Source organism: Stegostoma tigrinum, chromosome 6 (genome assembly GCF_030684315.1).
Source record: "Stegostoma tigrinum isolate sSteTig4 chromosome 6, sSteTig4.hap1, whole genome shotgun sequence".
Taxonomy (NCBI): domain Eukaryota; kingdom Metazoa; phylum Chordata; class Chondrichthyes; order Orectolobiformes; family Stegostomatidae; genus Stegostoma; species Stegostoma tigrinum.
The window spans coordinates 107,354,946-107,374,062 of NC_081359.1; the positions used below are offsets into that span (position 1 = coordinate 107,354,946).

The following is a 19,117-nucleotide window of genomic DNA, read 5'->3' on the forward strand; positions in this document are numbered from 1 at the left end:
TTTATAGTTTCCGCAGTTCTTTTGGTTTTTATGGTCATTTACACACTGTGTTCTTGAAAACGTTAATCTTACTGTGTGTTAATAATACAGACAGCAAGTGCTTATAGTACTTATCAGGCCAGGCAATGTCTGAGGAGAGATAAAGAAATATTCAGCTCTATGACCTTCCAATTTGCAAATGCGCCTCCCATCCAGTGACTCCACTAACACTTCCTACTGCCTTGGGAAAGCATCCAACACAATCAAAGACCCCTCCCACCCCAGTTATGCTCTCTTCCACCCTCTTCAATTATGCAGGAGATATAAAAGTTTGAATACACATACGAACGTTTCAAGAACGGCTTCTTCTCTGCTGTTATCAGACTTTTGAATGGACCTCTCAAAATATTGATGCCGATCTCTCTCTCTGCACCATAACACTATAATCTGCTCTCTGTTCTGCGACCCTGATGCACTTTGTATGGCACTACCTCCCCATATAGCATGCAGAACACCACTTTTCACTGTATTTCGGTACATGTGATGACAATAAATCAGTCAATCAATCAATTCCAGCACGTCCAGTAATTGTGCTTGCTCCGTAAGCATTTGTCGCTGAAATCAGTAAATGAGAAACAGCGCGTGAGTTAATTATTATGGGGATTGTTGATTGGTGATGGAGGAAAGTTAAATGACTGCGCTTGTTTGAGGGACATATAACATATAATTATGTTGCGCATGATGCTTTTTCTACTGAAACCAGTCAGTGTGGCAAAAAACAGTGCCTGTTCACTCTGCTTAATGCTACAATTCACTTTTGCCCAACACTGTATTCAGGCAGAACTTGCTGCGATGATGAAGGAACATAGAACATAGAACATTACAGCACAGTACAGGCCCTTCGGCCCTCGATGTTGTGCCGACCTGTCATACTCATCTCAAGCCCATCTAGCCTACACTATTCCATGTACGTCCATATGCTTATCCAATGACGACTTAAATGTACCTAAAGTTGGCGAATCTACTACCGTTGCAGGCAAAGCGTTCCATTCCCTTACTACTCTCTGAGTAAAGAAATTACCTCTGACATCTGTCCTATATCTTTCACCCCTCAATTTAAAGCTGTGCCCCCTTCGTGCTCGCCGTCACCATCCTAGGAAAAAGGCTCTCCCTATCCACCCTATCTAACCCTCTGATTATTTTATATGTTTCAATTAAGTCACCTCTCAACCTTCTTCTCTCTAATGAAAACAGCTTCAAGTCCCTCAGCCTTTCCTCATAAGACCTTCCCTCCATACCAGGCAACATTGTAGTAAATCTCCTCTGCACCCTTTCCAAAGCTTCCACATCCTTCTTATAATGTGGTGACCAGAACTGTACGCAATACTCCAAGTGCGGCCGCACCAGAGTTTTGTACAGCTGCAGCATAACCTCTTGGTTCCGGAACTCGATCCCTCTATTAATAAAAGCTAAAACACTGTATGCCTTCTTAACAGCCCTGACAACCTGGGTGGCAACTTTCAAGGATCTGTGTACATGGACGTCGAGATCTCTCTGCTCATCTACACTGCTAAGAATCTTACCATTAGCCCAGTACTTTGCCTTCTGGTTACTCCTACCAAAGTGCATCACCTCACACTTGTCTGCATTAAACTTCATTTGCCATCTCTCTGCCCAGTTCTGCAGCTTATCTATGTCTCTCTGCAACCTACAGCATCCTTCGTCACTATCCACAACTCCACCGACCTTAGTGTCATCTGCAAATTTACTAACCCATCCTTCTATGCCCTCATCCAGGTCATCTGTAAAAATGACAAACAGCAGTGGACCCAACACCGACCCTTGCGGTACGCCACCAGGAGATGCATCATATTGTTAATCTTCGCTACTTTGGTGTCAATCATGCTGGAGATTTGCCACCATCACGATTCATGTCCTGGGAGATTGTATAACTTCTCTCTCTGTGACATTTACGTCCGTGCAACATGTTTTTGGAATAGTGCAGTTACTACTGATGCAAAAATCTCTCCAATTGTACCTCAACTCATAAGGATATAATCTCGAACTATCCTAAATGTCTCCTCCTTAGAGTTACACTGGCAATAAAATCCAGTCACAAATGTGCAAGCTAAACCTGTACACTGCCTGCAAGGCAGACAGAGGCTAGAGTAGAAGAATCTTTTGAAGACAAACCTCAGGCATACCTAGCGTGGACTGGGAGGAAAAATACACAAGAAAGAAATACAAGGGGGCATTTAGTATATTCAAGGTGGCAGAGATACACAGATCAGTGAGGGAATCAAAAATAGAAGTTGCTGGAAAAGCTCAGCAGGTCTAACAGCAGTTGTGAGGAGAAATCAGAGGTAATGTTTTGGGGTCGGGTGACCCTTCCTCAGAACTGAGGACAGTCAAAAAGGTGGAGTTAAGGACGATCAGAGCAGCCATGATCTCATTGAATGTCGGAACAGACTCGATGGGCTGAATGGCCTACTTCTGCTCTTATGTCCTTATTCTCAAGGAATGAAATGTTTCCTTTGAATTGTAAGATGTGCCGACTACTAAAGACAAAAGCCAAACTGAAACGATTGGACAGTCTCTACAGAATTAATTAATCCTGCCCACAACTGTAATTGGGCTCCACGCCCATTTTCAACACTTACACAGGCTACGCTTCAATCCACTGGAGTTGTGAAGAGTTGATGGACTGATCCGTCAGGGTGGATGTGAAGAGGATTTTTCCTGTTGTGGGAGAGTCTAGAATTAGGGGTCAGAGTTTAAAGATCACGAGTTTAAAACAGAGGCAAAGAGAATTTCATTCTCTCAGAGGAGTGTGAGTCTCAGGAGCTTCTAGAAAAGGTGGGGACAGTAGAGCCTTCCAACATTTGTGAGGCAGAGGTAGATAGATTCTTGTTAAGCAAAGAGGGTGAAAGGTTATTGGGGTTAGGCAGGAGTTTGAAGTTTCAATCAGATCAGTCGTGATCTTATTAAATGCTTGAGTAGATTCAAGGGGCTGCCTGAGCTGCTCCTGCCTCCTCGTCTGTATGTTTATACATAACGCACAACAGATTTAGAGACTGGTTTGGTATTTATTTACTTGTATGCCTGACAACACCCAACTTCCACTTTCCAGGTTCAGCTTGATACAGAGTGGGCCCGGGACCAGATTTGGACAGGGTTTGGGTCGAGGTTCCTTCTGTTGCTTTCGTTCCAACATTGTCAGCAGAATGAGAGTAGCACTTGGCTATGTGCTGGTATCTGTTTGTGCCCTGCTGCTCAACACAAGGGTCTGCCATGCCATTCGATGGCTGTAAGTATCTCTGTGCATGCGTTTGTGTGGTGCGTGTTACATATGTTCGTATATGTGTGCAATATTAGTGTTGTGATATGTGTGTACACATATGTTTATAGTTTGTGTCATGTGTGCATACCCATGTATGGTGTACATGATTAATATGCACATATGTGTGCCCATACAGGGTCAAGGGTCATTTGTGTGTTTTGATTCTGTGTTTATAATGTTTTGGTTAACTGACAGCTACATATTGAGAATTCTTACATCCCAAGTGTCATTACCCAAACCCTCCTTGATAGAACTATGCCAAAATTCAAAGATAATTCACAGCCCATGACCATTTCCGTTTGGAAGGACAGGGGGAGCAGATACATGGGAACACCACCTCCTGCAAGGACCCCTCCAAGCCACTCACCATCCCAACTTGGAAATGTATCCCTCACTGTTCTGGGTCAAAATCCTGGAATTGCCTCCCTTAGGACATTTTGGTCAACCCACAGCACATGGATTGCAGCAGTTCAAGGAGGCAGCTCACCCCTACTTTCCCAAGGGGCTACTAGGGATGGGCAATAAATGCTGGCCAGTCAGTGCCATGGGTAAACAAAGTAAAGACTCAAATGGGAATTTGACTGGGTGTCTATTCTGTGACGCCCCCTGTTAGGGTATAATTATGCTGATTGCTCTTCCAATTCGACTCTCCCACCCCCTTCTCACCACCACTCCTCTTCAGTACTCTTGACCCAATTATTTTGTGTGAGGTGACAATTATTTCTGACCATCTGTGACAAGCACTTTGTACTCAAGAGTATGTAGTTCCATCTGTTTGATTTGAGGCTGCATTTCTGAACAACACGGCAGCTGCAGCGCAATATTGTCTGGCAATTAATTAGATCTCTTCTTATCAAAACCAGAGACTCTTCTACCAGAGATAACACAGTGTGGAGCTGGAGGAACACAGCAGTCTGGGCAGCATCAGAGGAGCAGGAACGTTGACATTCAGGGGGTCCTGGCTCGAAACGTCAACTTTCCTGCTCTTCTGATGCTGCCCGGCCTGCTGTGCTCCTCCAGCTCCACAGTGTTATCTCTGACTCCAGCATTGGCAGTTCTTACTAACTCTTCCACCAAAATTGAGTTTGCAGCAAAATATCACCTCATTGTCTAGATGTCTCTTAAAAAGTATGTTCCAGGTGCCTTTCTTTGGCCTTCTCTTGCCTGCCTTTAATAATAGCCAGGGCACATCTTCAGCTTCAGAGTTTGGGTTTTTTCACATACAGAAAACTTAAAATGCATTTTAGAAGCTTTTGCTTCTGAATAACCTGAGTTGTAAATGCTTAAGGTATTCAAGGCTATCGGCGATGAGTGCTGGAATCCAGGATGAGAATGGTTCACAAGGTGTAGAGCTGGATGAACACAACAGGTCAAGCAGCATCAGAGGAGCAGGAAGGCTGATGTTTCGGGCCTAGATCTCTCTTCAGAAAACCGAAACATCAGCCTTCCTGCTCCTCTGATGCTGCCTGGCCTGCTGTGTTCATCCAGCTCTACACCTTGTTATCTCGGATTCTCTCAGCATCTGCTGTTCCTACTATCTCATGAGAATGGTTAGGTGTTTTGTTTTGACTGGCTCAGACTCAATGGGCTAAAAGACCCTTATGATTCCACTGTGGAGTATTGTGGGGTGTTGGAGATTACTGAAATTGGGAGAGTCAAGCACATTTGAAAAGAAGGGTGAGAATTGTGAAACGAGGACACTCTTTAACCAGGTTCTGTCATGTGCAAGTTTAGTGAGCACAGAGCTGATGGATGAATGGGACTTGGTGTGCAAGTAAGGACCTGGGCAGCAGGAGTCTGGGTGATCTCCATTTAGCAGAGGGTAAAGCATGGGAGCTCACTCAGGAGGCTGTTGGAATATCGGAGACGAGAGGTAACAATGGGTGAGGATTCTGGCAGCAGATAAATGAGGCAGAGATGGAGTCAGGTAATTTTCCAGAGATGGTAAAAGGTGCTTTTAGTCATGAATATGTGGCTGAAGCTCTTCTTTGCATCAAGGTTGCAAACCGGCTGCTTTAGTATCAAGCAGTTGCCAAAATGAGGGATGGTACTGGTGGCCAGCGAATGTAGTGGGATTCAAAGACATTGGCTTCAGTCCTCAACATATTTAGTTTCAGGAAACTGGGACACTTGCCCTTAGCAGGCATGACGTAGATTTTTGAGAGCAGGGAGGTAATGTTGGAGCTGAACATGACTTTAGTTAGACCACATCTGGAGTGTTGTGTGTGGTTCTGATCCCGATACTATAGGAAGGATGTGAATGCACTGGAAGGGGGTGCAGACAAGATTCCCCAGCATGTTGCCTGAGATAGATTTCAGTGATGGCTCGAGGCTGGATAAGCTCGGGTTGTTTTCCTTGGAGCAGAGAAGGTTGGAGTGGGGCCTAATAGAGGTGTATAGGATGATGAGGGGCATGGGTAGGATGGCTAGGAAGCAGATCTTAGTTGACGGGTCAATAAGGAGGATAACACTTTAAGGTGAAAGGCAGAAGGTTTTGAGGGGATATGAGGAATTTCTTTTCACTTAGAGGGTGGTCGGGGTCTGGAATGCTCTGCCAGGGAGAGTGGTTGAGGTGGGAAACCTCAAAATCTTTAAAAAGGCTTTGGGGGACTCAGGAAGTGAGTTACTTGCTGCAGGATTCCTAGCTTCTGACTTGTAATTGTATGATGTTGATTGAGGGGTGAATATTGGCCTAAACACCAGGGATAACTCCTTTGTTGTTCTCTGAAATAGTGCCATGGGATTGTTTACGTCAGCCTATAAGGGCCAGTTTGGGCTTGACTTAACATCTTAACTAAAAGGTGGACGAGCGCTTGAAATGTCCTAACATACAAGGCTATGGGCTAAGTGTGGAAAAATGGGGTTAGAAGGATGGGTCAGCACAGACCTGATGGGCTGAAGGGTCTGTTTCCATGCGGAGTATCTCAATGACTCCATAACTTTATAGCTGACTTCTGAAGACGTCATTTCGGACTGGAAACATCAACTCTGTTTCTCTCTCCACAGATGCCGCCAGACCTGCTGAGCTTCTCCAGCTTTCTCTGCATATGTTTCAGATTTCCAGCATCTGCTGTATTTGGTTTTTGTTGCCAATGTTTCTATGGCTATGGTGAGATAAGGATGGAGGCTGGTGAGAGTGGCCTTGCCCACCCGGACACCAGCAGAGAGACATTGGAGGTGGGTAGGATGGTCACTGCGTCAAAGTCTACAGTCAGAGTTCAAAGCTTAACTTTTTCACCATCATTTTGGAGAAACAGTCACGGTCAATTTGAGAAAGAATAAAAAAAATGCACTATGTGGTATTTGGTATCCAATTACCAAATAGTTTTTAGTGCTACGTTAGCTGAGATCATAAACTCATGTTGCATCTGGGATGCATTTGTTTTCAAACATTATCTAGCTCCTCAGTAGAAATGCACAATTTTAAATGGGATCAGTTGTGAGCAGGCCAGGGAGGGGTCCCTGTGTTCAATGCCCTGGGTCTGCATTGAGTTAGCTGATTTCAGCAGAAAAGAAGGGCTCTTCGCTGTTTGCCTTTTAATGTCCCCGAGATTAATATGGGCCAGGGTTCCTGGTTATCCTGACCGCTACCCACTGCTGACAAAAGAGTGGTTTCCTGGGTTTGTGCCAACTTCAAACCTATCACCTGGGAATCAACCACAGGGCTGCATGCAGAAGGCTTGGTAAAGAAAGAAAGTAAGAAAGAGATTAACATACATCCTCTTATGACCTCAGGGTGTCCCAAAGCACTTTACAATCAAGGAAGTACTTTTGAAATGTTAGAATGTAGGAAACGTGGCAGCTGCTCTGTGCACAGCAAGGTCCCACAAAGTGCAACATGAAATGATCGGTTAATCCTGTGGATGGTGTTAGATGAGAAATAAACAGTAGCCGCACTGTCTTACTCCCCCTTGTAAAAGCATTATCACTCAGTTTACATGATAAGGCACAGAGCTTTGGTTTAATCTCATCTGAAAAGCTGTACTCTCAACACTGCAGCACTCCCTCACTACTGGCATTGAAGTGCAGGCTGGATTGCACTCTCAGGTTCATGTCTGTTGTACTTTTCCAAAGCCACTGGACTGTAAAATGCTGTGAAGCCAATGCAATATTTCTGTTTTGAAACAGAATCACTGTATAATCAGGGACACTATCTGAAAGTGATAATGGGAACTGCAGATGCTGGAGAATCCAAGATAATAAAATGTGAGGCTGGATGAACACAGCAGGCCCAGCAGCATCACAGGAGCACAAAAGCTGACGTTTTGGGCCTAGACCCTTCATCAGAGAGGGGGATGGGGAGAGGGAACTGGAATAAATAGGGAGAGAGGGGGAGGCGGACCGAAGATGGAGAGAAAACAAGATAGGTAGAGAGGAGAGTATAGGTGAGGAGGTAGGGAGGGGATAGGTCAGTCCAGGGAAGAGGGGCAGGTCAAGGAGTTCGGGATGAAGTTAGTAGGTAGGAAATGGAAGTGCGGCTTGAGATGGGAGGAAGGGATGGGTGTGAGGAAGAACAGGTTAGGGAAGCAGAGACAGGCTGGGCTGGTTTTGGGATGCAGTGGGAGGAGGGGACGAGCTGGGCTGGTTTAGGGATGCAGTGGGGGAAGGGGAGATTTTGAAGCTTGTGATGTCCACATTGATACCATTGGGCTGCAGGGTTCCCAAGCGGAATATGAGTTGCTGTTCCTGCAACTTTCGTGTGGCATCATTGTGGCACTGCAGGAGGCCCATGATGGACATGTTATCCTGATGGCTTGTTGCCTTCCAGCCTGGCTGATGTAATGTTGTTGCAGCTATTGCAAGGTATTTTGTAAACTGCGTTGGTCTTAAATGTGACAATGGGAACTGCAGATGCTGGAATCCAAGATAATAAAATGTGAGGCTGGATGAACACAGCAGGCCCAGCAGCATCTCAGGAGCACAAAAGCTGACGTTTCAGGCCAGACTCTTCATCAGAGAGGGGGATGGGGTGAGGGTTCTGGAATAAATAGGGAGAGAGGGGGAGGCGGACCAAAGATGGAGAGAAAAGAAGATAGGTGGAGAGGAGAGTATAGGTGGGGAGGTAGGGAGGGGATAAGTCAGTCCAGGGAAGATGGGCAGGTCAATGAGGTGGGATGAGGTTAGTAGGTAGGAGATGGAGGTGCGGCTTGGGGTGGGAGGAAGGGATGGGTGAGAGGAAGAACAGGTTAGGAAGGCAGAGACAGGTTGGACTGGTTTTGGGATGCATTGTGTGGAGGGGAAGAGCTGGGCTGGTTGTGTGATGCAGTGGGGGGAGGGGACGAACTGGGCTGGTTTAGGGATGCAGTAGGGGAAGGGGAGATTTTGAAACTGGTGAAGTCCACATTGATAGCATTGGGCTGCAGGGTTCCCAAGCGGAACATGAGTTGCTGTTCCTGCAACTTTCGGGTGGCATCATTGTGGCACTGCAGGAGGCCCATGATGGACATGTCATCTAAAGAATGGGAGGGCGAGTGGAAATGGTTTGCGACTGGGAGGTGCAGTTGTTTATTGCGAACCGAGCGGAGGTGTTCTGCAAAGCGGTCCCCAAGCCTCCGCTTGGTTTCCCCAATGTAGAGGAAGCCGCACCGGGTACAGTGGATGCAGTATACCACATTGGCAGATGTGCAGGTGAACCTCTGCTTAATATGGAAAGTCATCTTGGGGCCTGGGATAGGGGTGAGGGAGGAGGTGTGGGGGCAAGTGTAGCATTTCCTGCGGTTGCAGGGGAAGGTGCCGGGTGTGGTGGGGTTGGAGGGCAGTGTGGAGCGAACAAGGGAGTCACGGAGAGAGTGGTCTCTCTGGAAAGCAGACAAGGGCGGGGATGGAAAAATGTCTTGGGTGGTGGGGTTGGATTGTATATGGCGGAAGTGTTGGAGGATGATGCGTTGTATCCGGAGGTTGGTAGGGTGGTGTGTGAGAACGAGGGGGATCCTCTTTGGGCGGTTGTGGCGGGGGCGGAATGTGAGGGATGTGTTGCGGGAACTGCAGGAGATGCGGTCAAGGGCGTTCTCGACCACTGTGGGGGGAAAGTTGCGGTCCTTGAAGAACTTGGACATCTGGGATGTGCGGGAGTGGAATGCCTCATCGTGGGAGCAGATGCGGCTGAAGTGGAGGAATTGGGAATAGGGGATGGAATTTTTGCAGGAGAGTGGGTGGGAGGAGGTGTATTCTCGGTAGCTGTGGGAGTCGGTGGGCTTGAAATGAACATCAGTTACAAGCTGATTGCCTGAGATGGAGACTGAGAGGTCCAGGAAGGTGAGGGATGTGTTGGAGATGGCCCAGGTGAACTGAAGGTTGGGGTGGAAGGTGTTGGTGAAGTGGATGAACTGTTCGAGCTCCTCTGGGGAGCAAGAGGCGGCGCCGATACAGTCATCAATGTAACGGAGGAAGAGGTGGGGTTTGGGGCCTGTGTAGGTGCGGAAGAGGGACCCACTGCACCCCAAAACCAGTCCAACCTCTCTCTGCTTCCCTAACCTGTTCTTCCTCTCACCCATCCCTTCCTTCCACCCCAAGCCGCACCTCCATCTCCTACCTACTAACCTCATCCCACCTCCTTGACCTGTCTGTCTTCCCTGGACTGACCTATCCCCTCCCTACCTCCCCACCTATACTCTCCTCTCCACCTATCTTCTTTTCTCTCCATCTTCGGTCCGCTTCCCCCTCTCTCCCTATTTATTCCAGAACCCTCACCCCATCCCCCTCTGATGAAGGGTCTAGGCCCGAAACGTCAGCTTTTGTGCTCCTGAGATGCTGCTGGGCCTGCTGTGTCCATCCAGCCTCACACACTATCTGAAAGCATTTGTTTTCATCTGTGCGCTGACAACAGCTAGCTCTGCCCCATCAGCAAGTCTCTCAGTAACTCCCCAACGTCAATTCAAAACTAGGGGGCATATTATTTAAGGTTAGAGGCGACATGGGGTGTGGGAGGGGTAACCTTTTCTACTCAGAGAGTGGTTCGTGCGTGGAATGAACAGCCAGAGAGAGTAAGGGATGCAGGTACAGTTACAATGTTTAAAAGATTTGGATAGGTTTGTGAAGAGGAAAGGCTTGGAGGGATAAAGACCGAGATCAGGCACGTGGGACCAGTTTAGTTTGGGAACATGGTCAGTGTGGGCTGGTTGGAGCAAACGGTCTGTTTCCATGTTCTATGACTCTAAATGAACAAACTGATTATCTGACATCCAGTACCGGATGAACAGTCAGTTTAGGGAAACCAAGAGCCAATCCGTATCCAGCAAAGACCCTGTGTGCCGTAATGTGTTAATAAACAGATAATCTGTAATTTATTTGTGGATGTGGGTATGAATGGCTAGGCCAGCAACCGTTGCCTGTCCCTAATTGTTTCTTGAACCGCTGCAGTCCATGTGATGTAGGTAGATCCCCAGTGCTGATGGGAAAGGAATTCCAGGATTTTCACCCAGTGACAGTGAAGGAACGGTGATATATTTCCAAGCCAGGATGGTGAGTGGCTCGGAAGTGAACTTGCCTTTATTTGCTGCCTTTATCTTCCCAGATGGTAGCAGTCTGCAGTTTGGAAGGTGCTTTCTGACTAGCTTTGGTGAGATGTTGCAGTCCATCCTTGAGATGGTACACACTGTTGGCACTGTGTGTTGGCAGTGAAGGAAGTAAATATTGTAGTTGAAAGCTGGATGCCAGCCAAGCAAGCTGCTTTGTCCTGGATGGTGTCGAGCTTCTTGAGTGTTGTTGGGGCTGCACCCATCCAGGCAAGTGGGGAGTATTCCATCACACTCCCGACTTGTGCCTTGTAGATGGTGGGCAGGTTTTGGGGGAGTCGGGAGGGGAGTTACTTGCTGCAGGATTCCTAGCTTCTGACTTGCAAATGTGTGATGTTGATTAGGGCGTGAATATTGGCCTAAACACCAGGGATAACTCCTTTGTTGCTCTCTGAAATAATGTTGTGGGATTGTTTACATCAATCTATAAGGGCCAATTTGGGCTTGACTTAACATCTTAACTGAAAAATATCACTTCCAATGGTGCTGCGCTCCCTCAGTATTGCACAGGAATGCCAGTTTTGGGACATGAACTCAAAACATTGTGGCTTAAAGGCAAGAGTGTTCCTGACAAAGCTATCAATGCAAATGAAAATCAGGTGAATTCTACAACGACAACTTGTATTTACACAACGCTTTTAATATGTAGCAGCCTGGCACTTCCTCACTCTTAAAACAAACTAACAATACGTTTAACACCAGCCCAGCCAGTGTAGACAGACATGACAAATACCCATAGGGAGGAGGTACTGGAGGAACAGGGGGAGGCAAAGGAGGAGTGGAGTGAATTAAATAACAGGTTGACGTGATATAAATTGATTGAAATGTCCCAGGGAGTAGTTTATCTTCTCTCAAGGCTAGGAATGAATATTTTTCCATATTCTCCAACAGTCAGTTTTATTTTTTCAAGTTCCCAACATGACTTGACATCTGTCCATAAATCACTGGGTAGAATTTCAGAAAGGGGAAAAGAAAAATGCCTGAAAACAGGTTTGCGTATGTGAACAGAATCCAGCCAACACCCCAGAGCTAGACAGAGAATGGAGTATGACTCCTCCACTTAAGCATGCTGGGAAAACCGGGCAGAGTAATTCCCAGCACTTTGGCACCTTCCCTAATTGTCCATGTACTTTAGGTCGAAGTGTGAGCATGATCTTGGCATATAACTCTCCCACCTCTGTGCTCGGAGCGATTATCAGGATTGATTTTCCAGAGCAGTCACTGCGGGAGCACTGTGCTGTTGGAGGCATCATCACTTCTGGTGTTAATTCTGTTGTTAAGGTTAAGGATGGACTGACGGAGGGTGTTGATCAAGAAAATATCAGTGAAGGAGGTCTGTGGCACATTGGATAGTGTACCTACCTCTGGGTGAGCAGATCCTAGGCTCAAGTGTCGCCTGGAGACTTTTTTGGCCATGGCAAGTACATTGTAAAGTCACTAACAGGTTGATCAGCAATTTGTGAATCCTTTTTTGTGCCTATAAGAATCCCCTACAGTGCAGGTAGAGGCTATTCAGCCCATTGAGACCACGCAAACCCTCCGATGAGCATCCCACCCAGTCTCAACCCCCTACCCTATCCATGTAATCCTGCATTTCCCATGGCGAATCCATTTAGACTGGACACTATGAGACAATTTCCAATGGCCAACCCTCCTAAATCTGCACATCTTTGGACTGTGGGAGGAAACCAGGAGTCCCAGAGGAAACCCGCGCAGACACGGGGAGAACGTTCAGACTCCACACAGACAGTTGCCCGAGGTTGGAATTGAACCTGGGTCCCTGGTGCTGTGAAGTAGCAGAGCTAACCACTGTGCCACCGTGCCGCCCTATTATAGATGGCAAGAGTGGGAGAGTTTCCTGATCAGCCAGGACAGTGTGGGAGCTGCAAGACAACACCCCCCTTTCCATGTTAAAAGACTCCATGTGCAGGTTCTTGACATGACCAAGTGTCTTGTGCACATATGGACTCTTGTGGTGCAGTGGTAGTGCCCCATCTCTGAGCCTGAAGGACTGGGTTCAAGTCCCACCTGCTGTGGAGATGTGTCATTAACATACCTGGGCAGGTTAATTTTAAAACAGAATACCCTGAGTGCATATAAGGAGGGACTGCCATTGGCGTGGGGGCAGTTACATGCAGCAGGCCAATGGAATGGGTGATTAAACTGGAGATGGATCCCCGGCTGCCTGTGTTTTCTGTGACACTGCAGAGTCCGTAGCTCCATGGAGACACTGGGGTGAACTTGACTGTAGCCCCTGTTTAATTATCTGAGGGATCTGCTTCTCGATGTTTGGTTGTGCCCCAAGAGATCGATGCCCAATAGCATCAAAACCACTGCATTAGAGGATGTCATTGAAAGGATTGTTCATTCTGCCATCAAACTAATACTGTTGTCCTTTATACATTCATGGGATGAGGGCATCACTGGCCAGGCAGCATTTATTGCCCCATCCCTAACGCAATTAGGAGTCACCCTTATTGCTGTGGGTCTGGAGTCACATGGAGGCCAAACCAGGTTAGGATGACAGTTTCCTTCCCTAAAGGTCATTAGTGAACCAGATGGGTGTTTCCCCAACAATCGACAACGGATTCATGGTCATCATCAGGCTCTTAATCTGCCGCAACAGGATTTGAACCCACATCCCCAGGACATCAGAGATAATGGGAACTGCAGATGCTGGAGATTCCAAGATAATAAAATGTGAGGCTGGATGAACACAGCAGGCCAAGCAGCATCTAAGCTTTTGTGCTCCTGAGATGCTGCTTGGCCTGCTGTGTTCATCCAGCCTCACATTTTATTATCCCCAGGACATCATCTGAGTCTCTGGATTAAAAGTCAGTGATAATACCACTAGGCCATTGCCTCCCCATGAGAATGGACAAAAACTGGTAAGGGGATACCTCCCAGTGCTGTCAAGCTCCATTACCGTAGTTGTATGAAGATTGGAAGTCAGATGCTGGTCTATTACAATCTGAGCCAGTGGAGATTGTCTTGTCGAAACCATAGGAATGTCCCTGCTTGCTATAATGTACTGTGTGGGGGTTTGATTTAGCTCAGTTGGTTGAATGGCTGGTTTGCAATGCACCATGGGTTCAACTCCTACACCAGCTGGGGTTACCATGAAAAAATTTCCTTCTCAACCTCTCCCCTTGCCTGGGGTGTAGTGACCCTCAGGCTAAACCACCACTAGTTCTCCCAACACAGTAGGAACTGCCGATGCTGGAGAATCTGAGATAACGAGGTGTAGAGCTGCATCAACACAGCAGGCCAAGCAGCATCAGAGGAGCAGGAAAGCTGACGTTTTGGGCCCAGAAGCTGTAGAGTGCGTGAGCCATGGTTTACAAAGGAGGTGGAATCTCCGGTAAGGAGGAAGAAGAAGGCTTATGTTAGGATGAGATGTGAAGGCTCAGTTAGGGCGCTTGAGGGCTACAAGGTAGCCAGGAAAGACCTAAAGAGAGAGCTCAAAACAGCCAGGAGGAGACATGAGAAGTTGTTGGCAGATAGGATCAGGGTAAACCCTAAGGCTTTCTATCAGTATTTAAGGAATAAAAGAATGACGAAAGTAAAATTAGGCCCAATTAAGGTTAGTAGTGGTAAGTTGCGTGTGGAGTCAGATGAGGTTGGGGAAGCGCTAAATGAATATTTTTCAACAGTATTCACTCTAGAAAACGGTAATGTTGTTGAGGAGAATACTGAGATACAGGCTACTAGACTAGGTGGGATTGAGGTTCACAAGGAAGAGGTATTAGAAATCCAACAGATGGTAAAGATAGATAAGTCCCCTGGGCCAGATAGGATTTATCCTTGGATCCTCTGGGAAGCCAGGGAGGAGATTGCCGAGCCTTTGGCATTGATCTTTAACTCGTCATTGTCTACAGGAACAGTGCCAGATGACTGAAGGATAGCAAATGTGGTTCCCCTGTTCAAGAAGGGGAGTAGAGACAACCCTGGTAATTATACACCGGTGAGCCTTACCTCAGTTGTTGGTAAAGTGTTGGAAAAGGTTATAAGGGATAGGATTTATAACCATCTAGAAAAGAATAAATTGATTAGGGATAGTCAGCACGGTTTTGTGAAGGGAAGGTCGTGCCTCACAAACCGTATTGAGTTCTTTGAGAAGGTGACCAAACAGGTAGATGAGAGTAAACCGGCTGATGTGGTGTATATGGATTTCAGCAAGGCTTTCAATAAGGTTCCCCACAGTAGGCTATTGTGCAAAAATGTGGAGAAATGGGATTGTGGGAGATATAGCAGTTTGGATTAGAAATTGGCTTGCTGAAAGAAGACAGAGGGTGGTAGTTGATGGGAATTGTTCATCCTGGAGACCAGTTACTAGTGGTGTACCGCAAGGGTCGGTGTTGGGTCCACTGCTGTTTGTCATTTTTATAAGGGACCTGGATGAGGGCGTAGAAGGATGGGTTAGTAAATTTGCAGACGACACTAAGGTCTGTGGAGTTGTGGATAGTGACGAAGGATGCTGTAGGTTACAGAGAGACATAGATAAGCTGCAGAGCTGGGCTGAGAGGTGGCAAATGGAGTTTAATGCGGACAAGTGTGAGGTGATGCACTTTGGTAGGAGTAACCAGAAGGCAAAGTACAGGGCTAATGGTAAGATTCTTGGTAGTGTAGATGAGCAGACAGATCTCGACGTCCATGTACACAGATCATTGAAAGTTGCCACCCAGGTTGACAGGGCTGTTAAGAAGGCATACAGTGTTTTAGCTTTTATTAATAGAGGGATCGAGTTCCAGAGCCAAGAGGTTATGCTGCAGCTGTACAAAACTCTGGTGCGGCCGCACTTGGAGTATTGCGTACAGTTCTGGTCACCGCATTATAAGAAGGATGTGGAAGCTTTGGAAAGGGTGCAGAGGAGATTTACTAGGATGTTGCCAGGTATGGAGGGAAGGTCTTACGAGGAAAGGCTGTGGGACTTGAAGCTGTTTTCATTAGAGAGAAGAAGGTTGAGAGGTGACTTAATTGAAACATATAAAATAATCAGAGGGTTAGATAGGGTGGATAGGGAGAGCCTATTTCTTAGGATGGTGACGGCGAGCACGAGGAGGCATAGCTTTAAATTGAGGGGTGAAAGATATTGGACAGATGTCAGAGGTAGTTTCTTTACTCAGAGAGTAGTAAGGGAATGGAACGCGTTGCCTGCAACGGTAGTAGATTCGCCAACTTTAGGTACACTTAATTCGTCATTGGATAAGCATATGGACGTATATGGAATAGTGTAGGTTAGATGGGCTTGAGATCGGTATGACAGGTTGGCACAACATCGAGGGCCGAAGGGCCTGTACTGTGCTGTAATGTTCTATGTTCTATCTATAGTGTAAGTCTTTGTCTTTTTAACCCTTCCCAAGTTCATTACCTCACAGCAGTGAAATTAGGCAGATTCTGCACATAAGGGGCAGGAGAGTGTCCAAACAGCTTTCAATAAGCAATCAATTAACGTTTTAAGGTTGGGTTAAGCAATTTTTTCTGTGGAGTGGCAGAGGCTGAGGGGAGACTTGATAGAAGTCTATAAAATTTTGAGATGCATAGATAGGCTTGACAGTCGGAGTCTTTGCCCCACAACTGAAATGTCTAATCCAAGGTTGGCCATGCATTTAAGGTGAAAGGCGGAAAGTTCAAAGGTGATGTGAGAGGCAAGTTCTTTTACACAGAGAGTGGTAGAGGTCTGGAATGCGCTGCCAGGGGGTGGTGGTGGAGGCAGATATGATAGGGGCATTTAAGGGACTTTTAGATAAACACATGAACATGCAAGGAATGGAGGATATGGACCATGTGCAGGCAGAAGGGATTAGTTTAATTTGCTGTCATGTTTGCACAACGTCTTGGGCCGAAGGGCCTGTTTCGGTGCTGGACAGTTCTATGTTCCCTGTTCTAACTTTTGTTTAGCAGGGCTATTCAGAGATTGTGTGTGGAGTTGGGGAACAGTGGAGGCTGTGTAAAAGGGTTAATGGAGTTAGGTCTCAATCAGCCATCTTCTAACTGAACAGTGGAACAGGTTGGAGGGGCTGAATGGCCACTCGTGTGTTCAGTGTTTAACTTAATGGGAGTGGCCCTCTCCACAACTACCTGGAGCTTGAAGCCTGATTTGCATCACAGGGAGGTCATTTCCAAAGCAATCGTTCATGCTGAGTGATAACTCAACAGGTCTGGGCTCGTCAGTGTCCCACAGACAAAGAGACAGAAAGCTGAGTAGAGCAATTGCTTTGCTCAGAAGGGCTTTCATTTTCCCCGTTCTAGGATGTCTGTTTGGTTCACAGACCGGTGCTCCTGCTGGTGAGCTCATTACTTTCTGAGTGTGGTCTCCGGTGTAAGGAATGAAACGTGCACAGTGCAGCAAGATCCCACAAAGAGCAACCAGCTGGCTGAATCTTTAGTCGCCTTGTTTGAAGGATAAATACGGGAGAGCTCCTTCAGGTTAGAGGACTGATGGAGGCCATATTTGACATCTTGTTGACATGACAGTGTCTCTGAAAGTGCAGCAACGGTCTCAGCGTTCGCCCTGAAATGTCAGCCTCTGGAGGGAGGCAAGAAGGCTACCAATGGATCCATATTGACCTACTGCCCTGCACAGCCAGGAGGATTCGATAAATCCTTGCATTGCATAACCTGTAGACTGCAGCATCCAATCTCCGCAATTTCTCCCAGCCTGGCATTTAAGTTAAACTCTCCTCTTCTGACATGGTGCCTTAATCACTGTTCCTTCTCCATCCACCTTCTCCCATTGTCACCACCAGGACCTCTTAGTGGCAAAATAAAGAGCAGGAGAGTGAGGTTGCATTTGTCCATGACCTTTTACCCATGACCTAAAGTGCTTCACAGGTAATGAACTAATTGCAAAATGCAATCGTTGGCAGATGTGTACGTCCAACAGTATAGGCAGCAGGCCAGCTCGGATGTACGCATCAGTAAACCTGACAAAAGAGACCAGAATTGTCATCGTTAACGAGTGTGACAGTACGAGCAATTGCTCCTGCCATGGCACCAATTTGTGCACTGCACAATCCCACCAAATGGCAAAGACATGCAGGAATGTGCAGGCTGGGTGGGTTAGCCATGGGAAATGCAGGGTCACAGGGATAGGGTAGGGGGCTGAGGCTGGCTGGGATGCTCTTCGGAGGGTCGGTGTGGATGTGATGGGCTGAACAGCCTGCATCCGCACTGTCAGCTTTCTATGAATCATGAAATGTTCTATTTCTATTGCTTGAGGGTGGGTTTTTGGCCAAGGCGTGGAATTCTGAAGAAGTCATGTTGGACTTGAAATGTTCAACTGCTTCTCTCCACAGATAAGAGTGTAAGATGTTGGAGCAGAATTGGGTTATTCGGCCCATCAGGCCTGCTCCAATGTTCAATCTTTCCTAATATGTTTCTTAACCCCAATGTCCTGCCTTCTCCCTGTAACCCTTGATCCCCTTGATCATCAAGAAGCTGCCAAACCTGATGAGTATTTCTGGAACTTTCTGTTTCTATCTCAAATTTCTGGCATTCACAGATTTTAACTTTAACATGGATTGGGAGAGGCAGACACACACCTGTCAGATAAATAGTGAATTTCTGGAATGTTTCTGAGATTGTTTCCTACAGCAATATGTCCTGAATGTGTCAAGGAGACCAACAATTTTTGATTTAGGAATGAGTAATTCAATTAGTTATCCAATAGTGTGTGAACATTTAACAAATAGCGATCATAACGTGATTGAGTCCAATCCAGCATTTGAAAATAAAGCGCATGGATCAGTTACCAGAGTTTTGCATTAAGGTAAGGCTGACTTTAAGAAGATGAGACAGAGACTGACCACAGTAAACTGGGCAGATCTGTTCAGGGATAACGGAAACTGCAGATGCTGGAGAATTCGAGATAACAAAGTGTGGAGCTGGATGAACACATCAGGCCAAGCAGCATCTTAGGAGCACAAAAGCTGATGTTTCAGGCCTAGAACGGTCTAGGCCCGAAACGTCAGCTTTTGTGCTCCTAAGATGCTGCTTGGCCTGATGTGTTCATCCAGCTCCACACTTTGTTATCTGGGCAAATCTGCTAATGGGTAAAACAACTGAAGAACAGTGGAGGATGTTTAAAGAAACATTTAACACAATACAAAACCAGTTTATACCCCAGACACGGTAAAATCTCCACTTGACAGAAAAATTAAACAGCCAATAGAAAAGGGACAGCATAAAACCAGAAGAAAGAGCTTTCAAACATACAAAAAGAACCCAGCACAGAGCTGCTGAATGGGAAAGATACAAAGACCAGCAGGGGGCCCCTTGCGTA

At 46.6% G+C, this 19,117-nt stretch overlaps 1 protein-coding gene across 1 annotated transcript in view; it reads left to right on the top strand.

Moving 5' to 3' along the window:
• LOC125453385 (protein Wnt-11-like) overlaps positions 1-19,117 on the top strand; it is a 75,377-nt gene that overhangs the window by 21,883 nt on the left and 34,377 nt on the right. The window contains exon 2 of the mRNA XM_048532892.2: positions 3,110-3,286. Within this exon, the coding sequence (XP_048388849.1) occupies positions 3,204-3,286 (83 nt within the window). The 5' untranslated portion in view covers positions 3,110-3,203. The remainder of the gene's footprint in view (positions 1-3,109; positions 3,287-19,117) is intronic.